General features: G+C 43.9%; 1 protein-coding gene across 2 annotated transcripts in view; it reads right to left on the bottom strand.

Annotated features, from left to right (window-relative positions):
* Positions 1-11,016: 11,016 nt before the first annotated feature.
* Positions 11,017-18,801, bottom strand: part of Gtf2h1 (general transcription factor IIH subunit 1) — a 29,400-nt gene continuing 21,615 nt past the window's right edge. Inside the window, exons 10-15 of one of the 2 annotated variants that reach the window (XM_076543725.1) lie at positions 18,622-18,710; positions 17,598-17,715; positions 16,295-16,385; positions 15,726-15,841; positions 13,810-13,902; positions 11,017-11,980 (exon numbers count right to left, since the gene is read on the bottom strand). In XM_076543725.1, coding sequence (XP_076399840.1) covers positions 11,894-11,980; positions 13,810-13,902; positions 15,726-15,841; positions 16,295-16,385; positions 17,598-17,715; positions 18,622-18,710 — 594 coding nt within the window. In that variant the 3' untranslated portion in view covers positions 11,017-11,893. The remainder of the gene's footprint in view (positions 11,981-13,809; positions 13,903-15,725; positions 15,842-16,294; positions 16,386-17,597; positions 17,716-18,621; positions 18,711-18,801) is intronic. The other variant, XR_013041970.1, reaches the window with a different exon arrangement.

Consider the following 18,801-nt stretch of genomic DNA (forward strand, 5'->3'; position numbering starts at 1 on the left):
GTTCCTGCCAGACATCCTGTTTCATCAAGCTCAAGGGGCAAGGTGCAGGACGCAGAGCCCAGGGTGGGGGGGATGCAGGGCAGGAGAGGGATGGCGGGGGGGAGGAATGCAGGACCCAGGGGGATGCAGGGCGGGGGGATGCAGAGTCCAGGGAGGTGGGCAGAGTCCGGGGCAGGGGGATGTAGGGTCTAGGGGGGAGATGGGAGGGGACATGCAGGATGGGGGGGGGGATGCAGGGCCCAGGGGGGAATGCAGGACCTGGGAGGGGGGATGCAGGGCCTAGGGGGGATGCAGCACCCAGGGCAGGATGCAGGGCCTAGGATGACACCCCTTGATGAGGCAATGAGGTTCTCTCTCTGTCTCTGACTCTCATTTATGCCTAGATTTCTAAGACTATGGACATGGCTCCTCTTCCCCACACCAGGGAGAGAAACTCATCGCTTTTCCAGGGGTCAAGGAGGTACAGGCAGTAGGGCCCCCAAATGCCCTGCACTGTCCCCACAGAGGCAGCCTTTGAAGGAGGAGCAGATTTTCATCCACACTGTCTTGTGCTTCTAGCTAGGCAAGTCATTTAACACGGTAAATCTTTTATGTCTGTGAAACAAAAATAACAGCCCTACTTCATAGTTACACTATTATTGCTATTATTATTTGATTTATGTTTGTTTTGTTTTTGAGACAAGGTCTCACCATGTAGCTCTGGCTGGCCTGGAACTCGCAATGTAGACCAGGCTTACTTTGAAATCACAGAGATCCCAAGTGTTGGTGTGCACCCCCAAGTCTGTTACATTTAAGGGAAGCACAAACCTGGTGCAGGGAGTCCTGTAGGAAAAAGGTTGGAGCGGGAGTCTGAGGTCGCTTTTCTAGGGTTTATCTACCTTGAACTACCAATGATGCTCTGAAGTTTAGTTATTCATTGTTTACTTAAGAGGCAGAATCTTACTCTGTAGCCCAGGCTGGCTTAGAATTTACTACTATGTAGCTCAGGCTAGCCCCCAACTCCTGGCAATTTGCCACCTCCAAAAAGCTCAGCTTTCTTGATCCTGCACCAAGATCTGTTCTGACTGCTTGCTCAGGTGAGGACTGCCCCAGGGCCTGCCCTCCCCATCTTTTTTTCCCTTTAAGGAGGAACAGATTTTAACTATAGCAGTACTAGAGTCCTATAGCATAGGTTTGGGCTGGCGGAGGGAGAGGCTTCCTGTTTCCGATTTTTTTTTTTTTTTTTTATGGCGTCCCTAATCTATGATGTAAATGTATGAGTGTTTATGGCTATTGCCACACACTGGCTGGTCTCTGCCCCTCATAAGGATTGAGAAAGGCATTTCTGTAGAAGAGGCTGTGGCTTCCCTCATGCTTGCTATCACCTCTGACTAGAATGATGCAGTCATATACTGTCCTCACAGCAGGGAGAGGGAGGGGCATGTCTCTGGGTCACTCCATACTCTGGCCTGAAGAAGCTCTTGGTTGGATTCCTGGCTCTGCCATCCCCTGGGAGAATTTGGCAAGTTACTTGATTTTGTAGGGTCAGTATTGAATAAGAATGGCATTTTGTAAGTTGTGAGGCTTAATGTAAAGCTCTAGACACCTAGTAGGTGGTCAATTAATGTTAGTCCCCTTGTCAAATCCTTTTTAGCTGCATGGAATGTTGAATTAAACACACTTCTTCTTCGGTGGCTCTCAGGAGTCTATGCTCAGGGAGCTAGGAGACCTTTGACACCATTGCCTAGCAACCTGTAGCTGCCTAGTCAGGGTGGCTTGACTTGGGTGTGTCACTGCTGTCTGTGAGGCTAAGAAGGAAGCTTCCAGCTAATTGTCAATTACCAGCTCCTCCCACATCCTCAGCCTGCAGGTGCAGAGTGCGTGGCTGCTGGGGAGGCTGACCTTTCAGTCTTTACAGATTTCATTCCAGCGAAGGGACCAGGGAAACCCCCGTCCTGAGGCTGGAGATGTGCTTCTGACCACGTGGTCTGTTGTTACTGAACAGCACCTACACACTTGTCCAACACTTTTCTTTAAAGTCACTATTTTACTTGTGGTCCTCCTTAGCAAAATACACGTCGTATGATATGCCTCTTACTTTTTTTTCCCTCCTGAGACAGGGTTTTTCTGTTTAACAGCTCCTGGCTGTCATGGAACTCACTTTGTAGACCAGTCTGGCCTCGAACTCACAGAGATTCATCTGCCTCTGCCTCCCGAGTGCTGGGATTAAAGGCGTGTGCCACCACACCTTGCTGCTTATTACTTTTTTTTTTTTAAACTAGAGTTGAAAGCCGGGTGTGATGGCCCATGTCCTTAATCCCAGCACAGTCAGGGGGCAGAGGCAGTTGGATCTGTGAGGCCAGCCTGGTCTACAGAGTGAGTTCCAGGACAACCAGGGCTGTTACACAGAGAAACCCTGTCTCGAAAAATCAAAAAAATTAAAGTAAAAACAAAACCTGGAGTTGAAATACGTAACTATGATGTGCATGTAAGAGATTGAGCCAGAGCTTGTGCATGCCAAGCACACCCTCCCACGCTAGTCAAGACACACTTTTACATTTAAAAATGCACATCCAGGATCAGCTAGATGGCTCAGTGGGTGAAGGAGCTTGCCACCAAGCCTGAAACCCTGACTGAATTTGATCTCTGGACCCTGCATGGTAGAAGGACAGCTCAGCTCTCATAAGTTGCCCTCTGACTTCCACGTGTGCTATTACACGTGCATGTTCCTTCCAAAATAAATAAAAAAGAATAATTTTTAAAATGACTTTTTTTTTTTTGTTTGTTTTGTTTTGTTCTTTCAAGACAGAGTTTCTCTGTGTAGCTTTGGAGCCTGTCCTGGAACTCACTCTGGAGAGCAGGCTGGCCTCAAACTCATAGAGGCCAGCCTCTGCCTTCCCAGCCTCTGCCTATCCCAGCCTCTGCTGGGATAAAAGGCACTTGCCACCACCACCCGGCTTAAAATGACTTAATTATTTTTATTTTACATGCATTGGTGTTTTGCCTGCACATATGTCTGTGTGAGGGTGTTGGATCCCCTGGAACTGGAGTTATAGACAGTTGTGAGTTGGCATGTGGGTGCTGGGAATTGAACCTGGGACTTTTTGAAGAGCAGTCAGTGCTCTTAGCCATGGAGTCATCTCTCCAGCCCTAATAAAAAAAATGATAATGATAATAATAAAAGCACATTCATTTGCATTTACTATTCTTTTTGTTGTTTTGTTTTTTCAAGACAGGGTTTCTCTCTGTAGCCTCGCCTGTCCTTGTTATGATATATCACGTGGGAGACCCCAGCTGGCCGGGCCAAGGTATCCCACGCATGCAGGGAAACATGGCGGGAAGATTCAGCGGAGGGCAGTGGTACATGGAACACTCACAGCCAGGCACTGCATTCACGTGGTGAGAGTTTATTATAATAGAGAGATGAAGATAGGAAAGAGGGGGACAGGAAGAGAGAGAAGGGAGGGGAAGCGGGGAGGTGAGCACACATCCTGGGAATGGAGAGAGGTCACAGAAGAGAGAGAAGGGGAGGGGTTTTTCCTTAAAAGGAGGCTTTTATGTCAGGATGCAGGGCGGCCCCAAGGGGCGGGTTTCCAAGGGGTGGGTCAGAATACTAACAGTTCTGGAACTCACTCTGTAGACCAGGCTGAATTCAAACTCAGAAATTCACTTGCTGGGATGAAAGGCGTGTGCTACCACGGCCCAGCTGCATTTATTATTCTTAATACTGAATTGTGCCGAGCAAGCTCTAGAAAACACTGGGCTAGTGAGGAGGTTAGAAGCATGCACTAGTTAGATGGTTTGTTGTTGTTTTTAATAGGTCCCAGGTGTCCCAGGCTAGCCTCAAACTTGCCATGTAGCTGAGGATGTCTTTGAACTCCTGCCCCTCCTGCCCTTGCCTCCAGAGTGCTGTGATTACTGCTGTGCACCATGGTGCCGGGTTTGTGTGGTGGTGGAGAGTGAACCCAGGGCTTCCTGCCTGCTAGGTAAGCACTCTACCACCTGAGCCTCTAAGAGCTTGGATATCAAACAAACAAACAAAAGAGCTTGGGTATCATTAACTTAGGGCAACTAACTTCTGGAGATTGTGTAGTCACAGCCCTCTTCCCTAGGTGACTGACTCCTTAGAAGCTAGCCCCTCCGACTCTTAGTTCTTTTTCACCATTTCTTAATAAATCTGTTTTCCCCCTGGGGAAAAAAAAAAGCTCATTTAAACCGAAAGGACCAGCCAGGGACTGAGGAAGTGCCCTGACCAGCTGTAGTGCTAGCAGCTTCCCCCGCTTTTTCCAGCACTCTGGGCTGTGGGCGACTGACTGGAAGCAGGCACACAAACTCATCCCATGCCCTGGGAGTTGGGAGAGTGAGAGGTGTCCTCCCGGACAGAGCACAGGAGACTATGCCCTTCCCTCTTCCCTCTTCTTGGCATCTTCTCCTGATAACACCTTCCGGTTGTCTTTCTGGCCTGGGCTTGGGTTATGTGGCTTCCATAGTTCCTCCATTGCTGGCCACACCTCTGTGCAACAGTCCCCTTAGAGATCCCCATAAATCACCCAATTTAAAGGTGCCAGGATCCCTTTATTATTTTACATAATAAGCATGTTAGTAAACTGTTATTTGTAAAAGTCTGAAGTAACTTCTGAGGGGCACGAAGGGAAAGGGAGTGAGGCTTAAGAACAGGACCAGCTTAGCTGCCATCGTTGTCACGAGATTAAAAAAAAAAAAATGAATGGAGCAGGCAAGGCAGCCTGACAGACTCAAGGGGCTGACTGTGAAGTATACAGGTGGGGGCAAGAGGTCAGCAGACACGACACTTGCACATGTGCCTTTGGCCCCGTTGACCTTTTAAATTATGCACATGTATAGCTTTGCGAAGAAAGTTAGCTCTCCACCAGAGTTGCATCACCACCACGCAGAGCTCATAAGCGTTGGCCCGCAGCCTGGAGATAGTAAGTAGTAACTAATGAACAACAGGATCCTTATGGACCTCTCTCTCACTGGGGCCACGCACTAATCTAATGACTCATGTCTGCCAGCTGACTTAGTCTTCACTATAAATCTGAGTCATGCTATCATGCCCATTTTCCAAATGAAGAAATGAAAGCACCATCAGATTAAGGAATTGCTCTACCTGTGGGCGCCAGCATTGGGATTCAAACCCAGGCACTTCAACTCTACAGTTTGAGCGCTGAATGTTAAACTATTCTTTTTTTTTTTTTTTTTTTTTTTTTGCAATTTTGTGAGGTATGAATTCTCAAAGTTTATTTGTTTGTTTGTTTGTTTATGTGCGTTTGGGTGCATACATATCATAGTGCCTATGTGGAGGTCAGAGGACAAGTTGTGGGAGTCATTTCTCTCTTCTGCCATATGTCTTCCAGGGATTGAAGTCAGGTCATCAGACTTGGAAACTATTCTTTTTATGTTAGACTTTTATTAACCTAATCTATTCATGGGAAAATAGAAAGTAGACTGCTTGTTTTGCAAGCTGTTCCTTCTTGCCTATGTTACTGTTTTCGATGTGAAACCCCCATATTTAGATCTCAGGATATGTGAGCGGAAGCCTGTAGTGATGGTCTTGAAAATAAGCCCTGTGGACCCACTGAATGGTGTCCAGTTAACATCAGTCTTTCCCCACCACTGCTGAGGAGTGAACTAAGGCCCCTAGTCATGCAGGCAAGCACTCCACGCAAACTATATCCCCAGTGCCAGCCGCCTCTGATGGCTCATCTCCCATGAGGCACCTCGAGTGAACTGTGAGTTCACAGTGCTAAAGCCCTGTCCAGGAGAGACCAGCAGACTGTTTCTGGAGCTTAAACACGCCCAGGCGTGGGCAGGCTGGGTAAACTGCTCAAGGTCATGAAGTCAGTGAGCTACAGTGGTTGGGATTGAATCCAAACAAGCGGAGTCCAGAGTTTGTGCCCTGTTGGACAGCTCTGTAATGCTGTGTCTCTCCTGCAGCCAAGGCATCGGTTACCCCCAGAGGCCCGCTGGACAGGCTTCTCTGCTCCCTACTCTGGGTTCAGATGCAGAATAGTAAGGATCTGTTGGTACAAGCAAAAGTTCAAGGATTTGTTTCAGTCTGAGAGTCGATAAGAACAGGTGCCAGAAATGGGATGTCAATGGGTAGGACAAACTTCACAAGAGTCTGGCCTGGAGAAGCAGGGCTGCTAACAGATTCCTCCGCGGAGTTGAGCCCCTTTGCCAAGAATTATCTAAGGGCCGTGTGCATAGGTGTCTGTGTCTGAAAATCTCAGGTTTCAGGTTAGAAAACAGAATTCAAGTGCAGAGAACTGTCTATAAGGAAATGTGGGGTGTTAGGGCCAGTGTGAGCCCTAGGTTGGAGTAAGATCTTTTCTAACTCTCCTACTTCACAATTACTCAGTCTCATGTAACCTAGGCTGCCCTAACTTACTATGTAAGAGTGTCCTAAGAGTTTCTTTTGCTGAGAGAAAATCATCATGAATAAAAGCAACTTGGGGAGGAAAGGGTTTAAGGGTCCTATGTTTCTGGATAACCGTCTATCAATGAGGGAGCCAGGCAGGAACTCAAGTAGAGAAGGAGTCTGGAAGTAGGAACTGAAGCAGAGGCCATGGAGGAGCGCTGCTTACTGGCTTGCTCAGCCTGCTTTCTTAGAGCAACTAGGCTCATCCACAGTGAGCCTCCCTAGTGCTAGAATTACAGGTGTGCCATCTTGCCTGGCAAGGGACTGGATCTTAACCTATAGTCTGTTGTGTATATTAGGTGAAAGACTACTAAAACAAAGTTCTGTGACTATGAAGTTTGAGAACCACTAGGTGGCAAGGTTCCCAGTCTCTTCTGTGACTTTAATACACATCCAAACAGGGAGGTGGATTATACACAAGGCTAATCACTCCTTAATCAGGTTAAGGCAATGTCCCAGCTCTGGGCAGTTTAAGGGCTGAAAATAACTAAGACTGCCCTGGCCTCTAGAACTCCAACAGCTGAGTCTTGAACAAGCTAAACTGGGAAAGGGCAGAGGTAACCCTGAGGAATCCCAGGCAAGACCTGACACTGGAGACAGAGATCTAAGTTTAAAACAGGCAGCTTTCCATCTTGCTCTGGTGTATGCAGCACAGGAAGGTACCTCCTGGGTAACCAGCAACCCGTTACTTTTTTGAGCTTCCAATATTGTCTTGTTTCAGACCAAAGGAACTATCACAAGGTCACGTAGAATGACTTCAAAGCAGACTAACCCTACCAACCTTAGTTAACTCTATCAGCTTCTTTGCAGAAGGCAAGACATGTTTTCCAAACTATTGCAACTTGCAGCTCATGGGCTCTACTACCAGGTGACCCTGGAATGTACTTTGCAGAGAATGGAACCAGAGGCAAAGATGCAGCAGGACAGTTAAATTAAAAGCCAAGGCATGACAGCCTGGGCTTGGGAATTACTGCTCTACCACAGATACTTCATTCCTAAGTGACTGGAGGAGGCTTTGCAGTTCAGGGTAAATCCCAACCATCACTTAAGTTTTTTTTTTGTTTTTGTTTTTTCGAGACAGGGTTTCTCTGTAGCTTTATGCCTTTCCTGGATCTCTCTCTGTAGACCACACTGGCCTCGAACTCACAAAGATCCGCCTGCCTCTGCCTCCCGAGTGCTGGGATTAAAGTGCTGGGCCACCACCGCCCGGCCTAGTTACTCAGTTTTAGTTAAAACTATTTTTATATTATGTGTATTTATATTTTCCTCTCTTTTTATATATTTCTATACACATCTATATGTGTATGTGTGTTTCTATATTATGAGTGTATTGCCTATGAGTGTGCATGCTGGTGCCTAAGAGATCCCTTGAAATTGGAGTAATGAATAGTTTGAGCTGCCATGTGGCTTCTGGGAATTGAACTTGAGTCCTCTGCCAGAGCAGCAGTGTTCTTAACCATTGAGCCATCTCTCTTGCTCTCTAAACTCCAAATCACTTCTGATCTGTAGAATAATCTTTAGTATCCTCTGCTCCACTAGTTGCTTTGAAAAGAAGTGAGATAGGGCAGTTAACTGCTCTGGACAGGGCCAGCCCTGTCACTAGCTGCCATCACCGTCCAGAATTTGGGGGGTGGGGTGATACCAGGCTTTGCAGTGGGTAAGGGTCATTTTTTTTTTTTTTTTTTTTTGGAGACAGGGTTTCTCTGTGTAGTGCTCGCTGTCCTGGAACTCGCCCTGAAGATTAGGCTGGTCATTTTTTTTCTTAAATTAGTTAAAATTTTTTTTTATCAGTATGTTGCCAGCATGTATACGTGCACTACAGTACTCAAAGAGATCAGAAGAGGGAGCTGGATACCCAGAATTGGAGTTACAAATGAACTGCCATGTGGGTGCTGGGAACTGAACCTAGGTCCTCTCTACAAGAGCAACAAATGCCCTTAACTGCTGAACCATCCCTCCAGCTCCTAAAGTTCACATTAAAAAAAAATTTATGATTATTGAGATAGGGTCTATATAGCCCTGGTTGTCCTGGAACTCACTATATAGACCAGACTGACCTCAAATTCACAGAGATCTGTTTCCCCAGTGTTGGGATTAAAGACGTGTGCAACCACATCTGGCTAAATAATTATTTTTAGTCACGTGTATGCACATGAGTGCAGGTGCCCACAGAGGTCAAATGTATCAGATACCCCTGGAGCTAGACTGATAGGTGTTGTGAGTTGCCTGATGCCAGTGCTGGGAATTGAACTCAGGTCCTCTGGAAGAGCATTATGTGCTCCAACTGCTGGAGCGATCTCCAGCCCCTAAAGTTTACTTTAAAAGGATCCCAAAGTCAAACTATTTCATGTATAAGATAGACACAAAATAGAACTACTTCCCTTGAACTCCTGAGACATGGTTACATATGTATATTTTTTTGAGGACAGGGTTGAGTAGCCAGCCCCTGGACTTGCAATGTAGCTAAGGAAGACCTTGAACTTCTGATTCTCTTGCCCCCCTACTCTCTCAAGTGCTCACATCACAGGGCACACCACCACACCCGGGATGGTACTTGGGGTTGAATCTGGGGTCTCTTGTATGTTAGCAAGGTGCTATACAACTAGGCTACACGCCCCGCTCCTGGACTCCACCTTTGTCATCTTTCTAGTTCCACTCACTCCAAAGCGTGATAGATTCTGTCCTCCCTGTCTGTCAGGCCTTTTATTTAAATCACCACCAACCCACATAAACAACTTCATACTCAAACCTCTTCTTCCAGCTCTGCCATGCCTAACACATGGGGCCTGGATTTCTTTCTTTTTTTTTTTTTCATTTTCTTAAAATTTATTTATTTTATTTTTCTATTATCAGCTTGATACAGTATAAATTCTTATCCTAATAGTGAAATGTTTCATTGAGGCTTGCCCAGTAATTGAGTAAACCCAAAAGTTATTATAAGCCACAGTCATCCTAGGGTCCCCCCTGCTATATAGCCTCCCTGGTTCTGTGGGTTGTAGTCTGATTGTTCTTTGCTTTATATCTAGAATCCACTTAGGAGTGAGTACATACCATGTTTGTCCTTCAGGGTTTGGGTTACCTCACTCAGGATGATATTTTCTAGTTCCATCCATTGGGGCCTGGATTTCTTACTTGGGCATACAAAGCCATTTACAATCAGAATTAAAGCTGTGTTTCCAAATTAGGTATGGTAATTACTTTACTCAAGAGGCAGAGAGACTGCAAGTTTGAGGCCACCTCATCATCTACACAGTTAGTTCCAGATTAGCCTAAACTATATAGTAAGACTATTTCAAACAGAACAATTAGCCCCAGCCCCCACCCCTCCTTTCCAGGCTCTGACTATACCTAAGTCTCCAATTTCAACATTTTCCTCATTTCCCTGGCAGTTGGGCGTCTTTCAAACCTTCACCATGCTCCCCTTCTCCCTAGAACAAATGATTTACTTTATAAAGCCGTAACCCCTAAGGCTTAGCTGGAATGTTATGGGTTTTACTGTGTAGCTCAGACTGGCCTGGAATTCTGTAGCCTCCTGTTTCCACCTTGAATGCTGGGATTACAGAAATGTTCTATCATGTATGGCAAAAATTTTTAACGGTGTCTACCCCAATTTCTTAAACTTGTCTATTCTTCCTTAAGCTCCTTTATGTGTATGTATAATTTCATCTTTTTTGTTTATTTCTTTAAGACAGTCTATGTAGCTCTGGCTGTCCTGGAACTCTCAATGCAGACCAGGCTGGCTTTGAACTTAGAGCTCTACAAGCTTCTGCCTTCAGAGTGCTGGGTTGAAAGGTATGCGCCACCACACCCATTGCTGTATCATTTCCTCTTAACAACACTCCACAGTTTTGTTTATGCCTGCTTTTCCCAACAGATTTGCTTTACTGGTATTACTCTGAGTGACTGTGTTAGTAACACAGTTGAAAAGCACTCTGTATAGTTAGAAAGTGATTGGCCTCTCTTCCATTTACCAGTTCACAGCCTACGCTTACTAGTGTGATAAGTGGGTCGAGGTGGCACAAGACTTTAATCCCAGCACTCAGGAGGCAGAGAGGCAGGTGGATCTCTGAGTTCAAGGTCAGCCTGGTCTAGAGTGAGGAACAGTGAGGGATACACAGAGAAACTGTCTCAAAACAACAACAAAAAAGAATAATCAGTGTGGAGCTGGGCAGCGGAGGCGTACCTATTTAATCCCAGCACTCTAGAGGCAAAAGCAGGCAGATCTCTGAGTTCAAGGACAGCCTGGTCTATATAGTGAATTGCAGAATGCCCAAGACTACACGGTGAGACCTTGCCTCAAAAAAACCAAACCAAACCAAACCAAACCCAAATCCCAGCCATGCTCTCAGAACACAAACTCCAGCAGTGTCCAGTTGAAGGAGCACCTCGGCACCTGCACAAGTTCTGCTTCTGCACAGTGTTTAATACAAGTTTGCAGAGAGGCAGGAGGTGACCCACGGGAACAGGATGAAGCACGGACTCTAGGAACAAGGAAGGTGTATGTTATCAATGTCAGTGTCACACTTAGGCTCTTCTGTGACTCTGCAGTAATTACCAACTCGCCAAGCAGCAGCAGTCAAGACACCAAGAAGAGAAGGTATGAGAAACTTCCTTTATTTCTTCTAAACAGGTGAAAATAAGCAATTCTTATATTTCTCACTTGTAAGATTTTTAAACTCTTAAAAATGCAATTTCTTCTTTTCAAAGCACATGCCATCTTTAAAAAATTTTCAGCAATATACATTTGCACCCAAGAAATACATGCAGCATCATTGTCGCCTGACAACAGCCTGCACTAGCTCACTGACTCCTGCAGGTGTGCCTTTACTTGGGGACTCCAGAGCACAGGCTTCAGTGCAACACTTATTTCCGTAGGAAACGCAGGACCAATGGTGCCTTCTGACAATTGTTTCCTCATGGCTGCGCAACAGCCTCCCTTATTCAAAGTACTCTCTTTAACGTGCTGATGTAAGGGACAACTAGAATTCAGTAACATTTGAGGATCCTGGTGGGGGATGAGGAGGGATACTTAGGGTTACCCTGTGCCATAAACTTAGGGAAAAAATTTACCCAGAAAACAACAATGAAAAAACTCAGATTTTATCAATGCACCCTTTAAGTATTTTTTTAAATTATTTTTTCTTTTAATTTTGAAAGCAGCTTAACGTGAACCAAAAGCAGTTCCTGAGTAACTGCAGTAAACAGTCTTTAAAATACATATACATGTACACATACACATATATTTGCAACTTAGCTCATTTTGGTTCTGCCTTAGTTTACCTCCCCAGAGTTAAGTGAATCTCGTCCCTGCCTTCTTTCGGTTCTTATGTGCAAGTACAATAGCATCAGCTCTGGGAGTTGGCATGCAGCAGATGTTTCCCCGGTGTGAGCATCTGCTTGTCCTCAGCCAGGTTTCCAGAGTCACCGCAGGTCAGTTTTTTTCAACCCACAAAACCTGTGAGCACCATGAATGCTTCACGTCTTCTTCATCAGACGCCGTGATTGCCATGAGTGGAGCTTGTTGTAGGCTGTCTGCAGCATCTCTTCTATGTGACTTACCAGCTGAAAGTCAGAGGGAGACACTGAAGTGAGCAGTCACGGACGCTGATGCTTCACATCCAAACCTGGCACATACTTTCCAGTATATCTCTCAGTCAGCAAGGTGCTGCACAAGCCCTCAGCTAAGGTGCAACCACATACTGTGTATGCAGAAGACAGGTGATGGGGTGCAGTGTAGGGTCTGGACAGTCACCTGCTCTGTCTGGGTCATGATACTGCCTGGCCATTAACCATCACCAGGATGTGGAAGCTCTCACTGCACTCTAGGCTTGCTTCTTTTGTTGAATGAGAGCCAAACCAAGTTGATCTCTAGATTAACAGACTGGTCAGCTAAAGAAAGAAGGCCAGATGACAGTAGCAACACTTTTTCTCTTGAGACATGGTCTCACTGTGGGAAGCTCAGGCTGGCCTGTCCAAGTGCGGGATCACAGGCAGGCACCATCATACCGACTCAACACTCATCTTTATACCCCTTTAAAGAGTTCTGTCTCTACGGGTCTAACAAGTCAAGTCAAAGATCACATTAACTCTTGAGGTTAGAAAGCCTTGTAATGTGTTTCTGTAAAGGTATGAGTGTTCGCATGGTTAAGTTTATCATTCTAGGAGGAGGGGTAGTTTTGAGGCTCTCAGTCCTTTTAGCAGTGACTGATCTAAAATAGAGATTGAAGTATGTCCCAACCCCAGTTCGAAGTGCAAGGCAGAGGAGAGCGCTTCCCTAGGATGTGTAAAGTACAGATTCAATCTTCAGCAACCCCCACCTCTAGTCCTGTTTTAGAGGGGGAGAGGGTGTATCATCTCTGTCTGGAAAATGCAATAATTTCTCTTTCTGCTTGACAGATAGCAGTGGCTTTACAGTATCAGTGAGATGCATTCCATATCCTACTATATAGCTACACATGGTCTAAGAATCCTCAACATGGTACTGCAAACAGAATCAACCGAGGTGAAACAGAGAACCTGCTTAGTGTCTTGGCCTATTGTGAGAGACATTCAAGGCTTACTGGGAAAAATAGTAAGTGATGAAGATTTTTCAAAACCCCATTTCTGATCATCCCAGTTACTGAAATGCTGGCTGTTCTGTCTATATATAAGATTTTTCACTAAGTCAGTATCTCTTGAAGGAACCTCTTCTACATTTGCTCTACCTTTGCTTGGAAACAATGCTAGAGACCTTGTGCAAAACAACCTGCCCAATCACTGGCCTTCACTGCTGTAAAGCACCATTCAGTGACAGCTCAGTTTTTTCATCAACAATTTGCCTGTCCTTCACTGGCAGGTTTGTGAATGCTACTCAGTTTTTCCAAATTAGTAACAGATTTTTAGCACTATACACTTAATAAATCTATCAAGAACAATAAGGAGGGCTTGGTGGGTAAAGGCAGTTGGACCCAAGCCTAACAATCTGAGTTTGATCCCCACATCCCATTTAGTCTGGAGAGACCTGACTCTGCAAGTTGTCTTCTGAGGGTGGCATATATACACCTCTGTCCTGCCTCAACACACTATATAAAATAAAACAAAAAGAAAGAAAAACATTGGGATGGTTCTTATAAATGCTGGTAGGAGGCACTGATGTACATACAACCGGATAGGGCACTCAGAATATTTTCACTAACTGGCAAGTACTTTTTTTTTTTTTTTTTTGAGACAGGGTCTTTCACTATGTAGTCCAGGCTAGTTTAAGTATATGTATTTTCTATATTCTTTTGAATGCATGGCACATTTTAAAATTAAAAAGTATACCGAGCAAAGAAAAGAACAATGTAGTCATTTATATGAAAGCAAAGTTAATTTCATCGTTAAATACAAAGAGGCAGAAAATTGGGACTTACATTTGTGCTTAAATACTGCCTCCGAATCTTTTCTTGGAATGGGCAGAGCTTTGTAACTTGGAACCGTTCCAAATTACTCTTCATTTTCACTACCTAAAAAAGATGAGAAGCAATGAATTATAGAGGAATAGCAAAGAACCTGTAGGAACCAAGAGAAAAACACTATCTTCTTTCTAAGGTGATTTCTGTTAAAAAAAAAACAAAAAAACAAAACATGTATATCACACTACTCAATCATCTTTTAACAATGATGCTTACAATTCATATTCCACATATTTAGTGCAGAGAAGTACATACTATTCCAAAATTTCTCTTTATTTAATTTGAACATCTTTTATTCAGTAAATACTTTCCCCTGTATAACAGCACTGTCCTAGAACTCTGTTTGTAGACCAGGCTAGCCTTAAACTCACAGATCCACCTGCCTCTGCCTTCTGAGTGCTGGGATTAAAAATGTGCGACATCATGCCCAGCTTCAGCCATTTTAAATGGCTTCAAACAATGTTTGAATATATGAGCAAACCACATATTCTTAGTCAATTCTCTTCTGGTAGATATTTGAGGCGTTTCTACTTTTTGATGGCACTGGAACATTTCTCTAGCTAAATATTTATACACATTTTAATTTCCTTAATGCAAATTTTTATTATTTATCTCAAATGGTTTTTAAATTTTATTTTATGCTTGAGTGTTTTGCCTGCCTGTATGACTGTGTGCCATATGTGTGCCTGGTGCTGTTGGAGGAAGGCATCTACTGGAACTGGAGTTACAGGCGGCTCTGAAACACCATGGGTGCTGGGCACCAAACTCAGATCCTCTGTAACTTCTCGAGAGCCTTCTCCAGTCCGATCTTTAAGGCAAATTTTTAAATGATGAATTCTAAGTCAAAGAATGTTTATAACTGTGGAAAACAGACTCTTCTCTTACCAATTCAGCACTAGTAATCACTTTGAGTGTTTTACTTACTTCATTAAAAAAAAATGTTCTTTTACTGCAATATGAGTGAGTCTGAGCTACCTGGGTCCTCTCCTCTTTGATAAGAGATCAAACCCAGGATCTTGCATATGGCTAGAAAAACTGCTACTGAGCTGAGCTGTCAGCCCTCTTCCTTCCCCACCCACTTAGGTGGTGCAGGGAATCAAAATTCGGGGCTTCATACCTACTAAACAAGGGCTGGATGTTCAGCCTTTTGTTTCTATTTAGTTTCAATATACAGTTCAGAATTTTTCTTTTAATATAGGGTTTCATTATATACTTCTGGATGGATTGAACTTCCTATGTAGACCAGGCTATCTTCAAATTCAGAGTTCTGGGATTAAAGACTCCGTTCCCAGCTGGAGTCTAGATCTTGAACTCAAGATTTTATCTCCTTTGCCTGAATGCTGGGATTACAGGTATGTATCATGCCTGACTGTCACTTAGATACTACCTGTTAGGTCTTCTGCTTATTGTTTTTATTAAGTAATTAATTTTTGACAGGATCTTACTGTGTAGCTCTGGCTGGCCTGGAATTCACTACCTGCTTCTTCTGTCTCCCAAGTGCTGGGATTAACAGTATGCACCATTGTTTTCATTTTTTTTTTTTAAATAAATCTTTTCTCCTTTCTTTTGCTGCAGACTGAGCCCTGTGCCTCAAGCATACTTAGCACATGCTCTACCACTGAACTTTACCACCTGTCCCGTCTTTTCCTTAACAATTGTTCAAAGAGCAGTTTATATAGGACAGTTTTGATGAGTAACAAATGTACCAAATAATTAGTGACCTGTGCTGAGTCTATGCAACTGCTATGGCTCAGTTTCCTAATCTATGAAATGGGTATTGAATCTAACAGTTACACTAATCTGGCACATGGTAATGCATGTTTACCTCTCAGTCATTACCACAGTAGCTGGCTGTATTTATAATCAGTTCTAACCTTTTCTTCTAGGAATGGTGTATTAACAGGAAAGCAGGACCAGAAATGCCGCAGAAGTTCTCCAACAGCCACGTACAAGTGTTTCAGTTCAGACTGAATATCGTTTGGCACCATCTCTGCAAAAGGAAGAGGGCCCTAGGGCAACAGCTACTTCCACAGTCCTAAAAATGACCACTCTAGGTGCTGAGCAGATAGCTCAGCAGTGTAGTGCACGCACAGCACGCAGGTCTGGGTTATCATCCCCCAAACCCACTCCCACACACGCACTTACTCTCAGCAAAATATCCCAACTCTTAGAGAAAAGCCAATACAGGGCTGGTGAGGTGGCTCAGTGGATAAAAACACTGCCAAGCCTGGCGACCTGAGCTCAGGCCTTACACGGTGGGAGAACTAACTCTTGTAAGTTCTCTAACCTCCACATGGGCCATGGCACTCAGACAACCTCCCACCCTCAATAAAGAAACTTAGTAGTAATTAAAAAAAATAACAAGACAAGCCAGCACAATCTTGCACTTCCTTAGTAGTAAGTAAGCAAAGGAAAGAAAGGGGGAATTGGGCCCAGCACGTACGGTTTACGGACTGCTGTGTCCCTCCCTGCATAAGTGCTCCTCCAGGTGACAGGGCTGTGATGGTGCTACTAGCAGCACTGCTTGAGAGAACCTGAAAGAAACGAATCAGGAACTGACTTAGCTCCCTTTTGCCATCTGTCTTTTTTTTTTTTTTTTTTTGAGAGAGGGTTTCTCTGTAGCTTTGGTGCCTGTTCTGGAACTCACTCTGTAGACCAGGGTGGCCTTGAACTCACAGAAATCTGCCTGTCTCTGCCTTCCAAGTGCTGTGACTAAAGGCAGGTGCCACCACTGCCCGCCCCACCCAGCATCTGTCTTTTTTTTTTTTTTTTTTTTAAAATATGTGTTTGTTTATTTTTATGTACAAGTACTTTGTTTGCATGTATGCCTACATTACAGAAGAGGGCACCAGATCCCATTACAGATGGTTGTGAGCCACCATGTGGTTGTTGGAATTGAACTCAGGACCTCTGGAAGAACAGCTAGCACTCAACTACCATTTCTCCAGCCCTCCCACTGGTCTTAATAGCAGGTTTTATTCCTATGCAAATATATTATGCATATCAACCAGAATGAAAAACTTTGACACTAGAAATGGTATGTGTAGAAAATCCATCTGCCAGGAATACAGTAGATCCCTTAACAGAACCTTTGAAAAAACTGTACAATATACATGCGTGTGTGTGTGTGTGTGTGTGTGTGTGTGTGTGTGTGTGTGTGTGTGCTGGTGGCATCCAGAAAAGGATAGCAGATCTCTTGGAGCTGACTTATAAGTGGCTGTGAGTTACCCACTATGGGTTCTGGGAGCCAAATGTGAGTCCTTTAAACAAGAGCAGCATCCATTACAAGTCTCTGAACTACTTAACTATCTATCTGGCCTCTCTCCATAATTTTGATTTTTGAGGTTTTAGTTTCCTATAGTCAACTACTGTCTGACAATATTAAATAGGTGACATCAAGATAGCTCAGTTTGTAAAGGTGCTTACTTGCAAGCTTGACAATCTGAGTTTAATCCCGAGGACCCACATGGTGGAGAGAAATGACTCACGCAGGTTGTCCTGTATGCTTAGAGTTATGCAACTGCTTTGGCTCTCAGTTTCCTAATCTACGGGTCCTAGTTTTAAATAGACACACACAATTACTTATATGCGGCTCCTAGTACACTATAATGAAAATGGCCTCAGGCAACCCAGTAGAAAAAAAAAGAACAAACAAATGCTCTGTTATGTAATTCAATCTGGCTGGGCTTATAACCTGAGGTAGCAGCTATAAGAATTCTGGCCTTTAAACAGTAAAAATCACCTACCTGAGTTAACTTGGGTGTATAAGCTTCCATTTCTTGTCTAATACTTTGAAAAGAATTAATAATGTCCTGACTTGTTGCATACTGCAGTGACTGAATTGGAGTAGGACCATGATAATACCTGGAGGTTAGCACAGGAAAAATAACCAATTATACATCATAAAGGTGTTCAGATCAGTCTTTCAAATATTTTAGCATCAACAAAACATTCTCTCTTGGCAAAAAAATCATACAACACTTCAAGAAATTAAAAAAGTTATTAATTTCCTTTTTAAAAATTTTATTTTTGTTATTTTTAGTTATATGTATGTTATGTGGTGGTGGGCAGGTATATGCATACGGGTGCAGGTGCCTGTAGGGCCAGAAGTGTTGGATCCCCTGGAGACAGAGTTATATAGGTGGTTGTGAGCCACCTGATGTTGGTGTTGGGAACTGAACTGGAGTCCACTGTAAGAACATGAGTTCTTCACCACTGAGCTATCTCTCCAGTCCTTATAATTTAATTTCTATAAAAAGGCAGTAAGAAAAAAAAAAAACCAGAATGAAGATCCAAAATTTGAGCCTGTGAAGTGGCTCATAGGCACCTGCTGCTAACTAAGCCTGACAACCTGGGTCCCAAGTGGAAGCAGGGAACAGATCCCAAGCTGTCGTGACTTCCACACATTTGCTGTGACATGCATACATAATGACTTCCACACTTCTGTGACATGCGCACACACACTAATAAGTATAAGAAGAATTAGTTTTCTTGGCATTTAGGATACATTTCAGGTATGTATAAAGTTAAAATAACCCAGACTAGCCTTAATTTGCTACACAGCTGAGGATATCCTTGAACTACTGCCCCTCCTACTCTTTCCTCCCTCCTGCTTAGGTCACCGTGCATTTGATCATACCCAGTTCACAAAACAAACTTTTAAAGGAAATTGTATATTGTACTTTTATGGCAGCAAACTGACTTTAGACTTGCAGAGTACATTCTGTGCTGACTACTGATAAGTGTTTCACTTCCATCAGCCAAACTGACCTGTCTGACTTCTTGAGATTCAGTGCAATCGTTTTCACGGAATTGTTGTTTCCCAAGTCTTCATATTCAATGGACTCCTGTAACTTTGCCTACAATTATTGACATAGTATTTTTAATTTTGTAAGAAACTGACTAAAAACTGAAACTTCACAGAGCATGAAAAAGGAAGCCTTCCCACCA

Source organism: Peromyscus maniculatus, chromosome 1, assembly GCF_049852395.1.
Source record: "Peromyscus maniculatus bairdii isolate BWxNUB_F1_BW_parent chromosome 1, HU_Pman_BW_mat_3.1, whole genome shotgun sequence".
NCBI classification, from domain to species: Eukaryota; Metazoa; Chordata; class Mammalia; order Rodentia; family Cricetidae; genus Peromyscus; species Peromyscus maniculatus.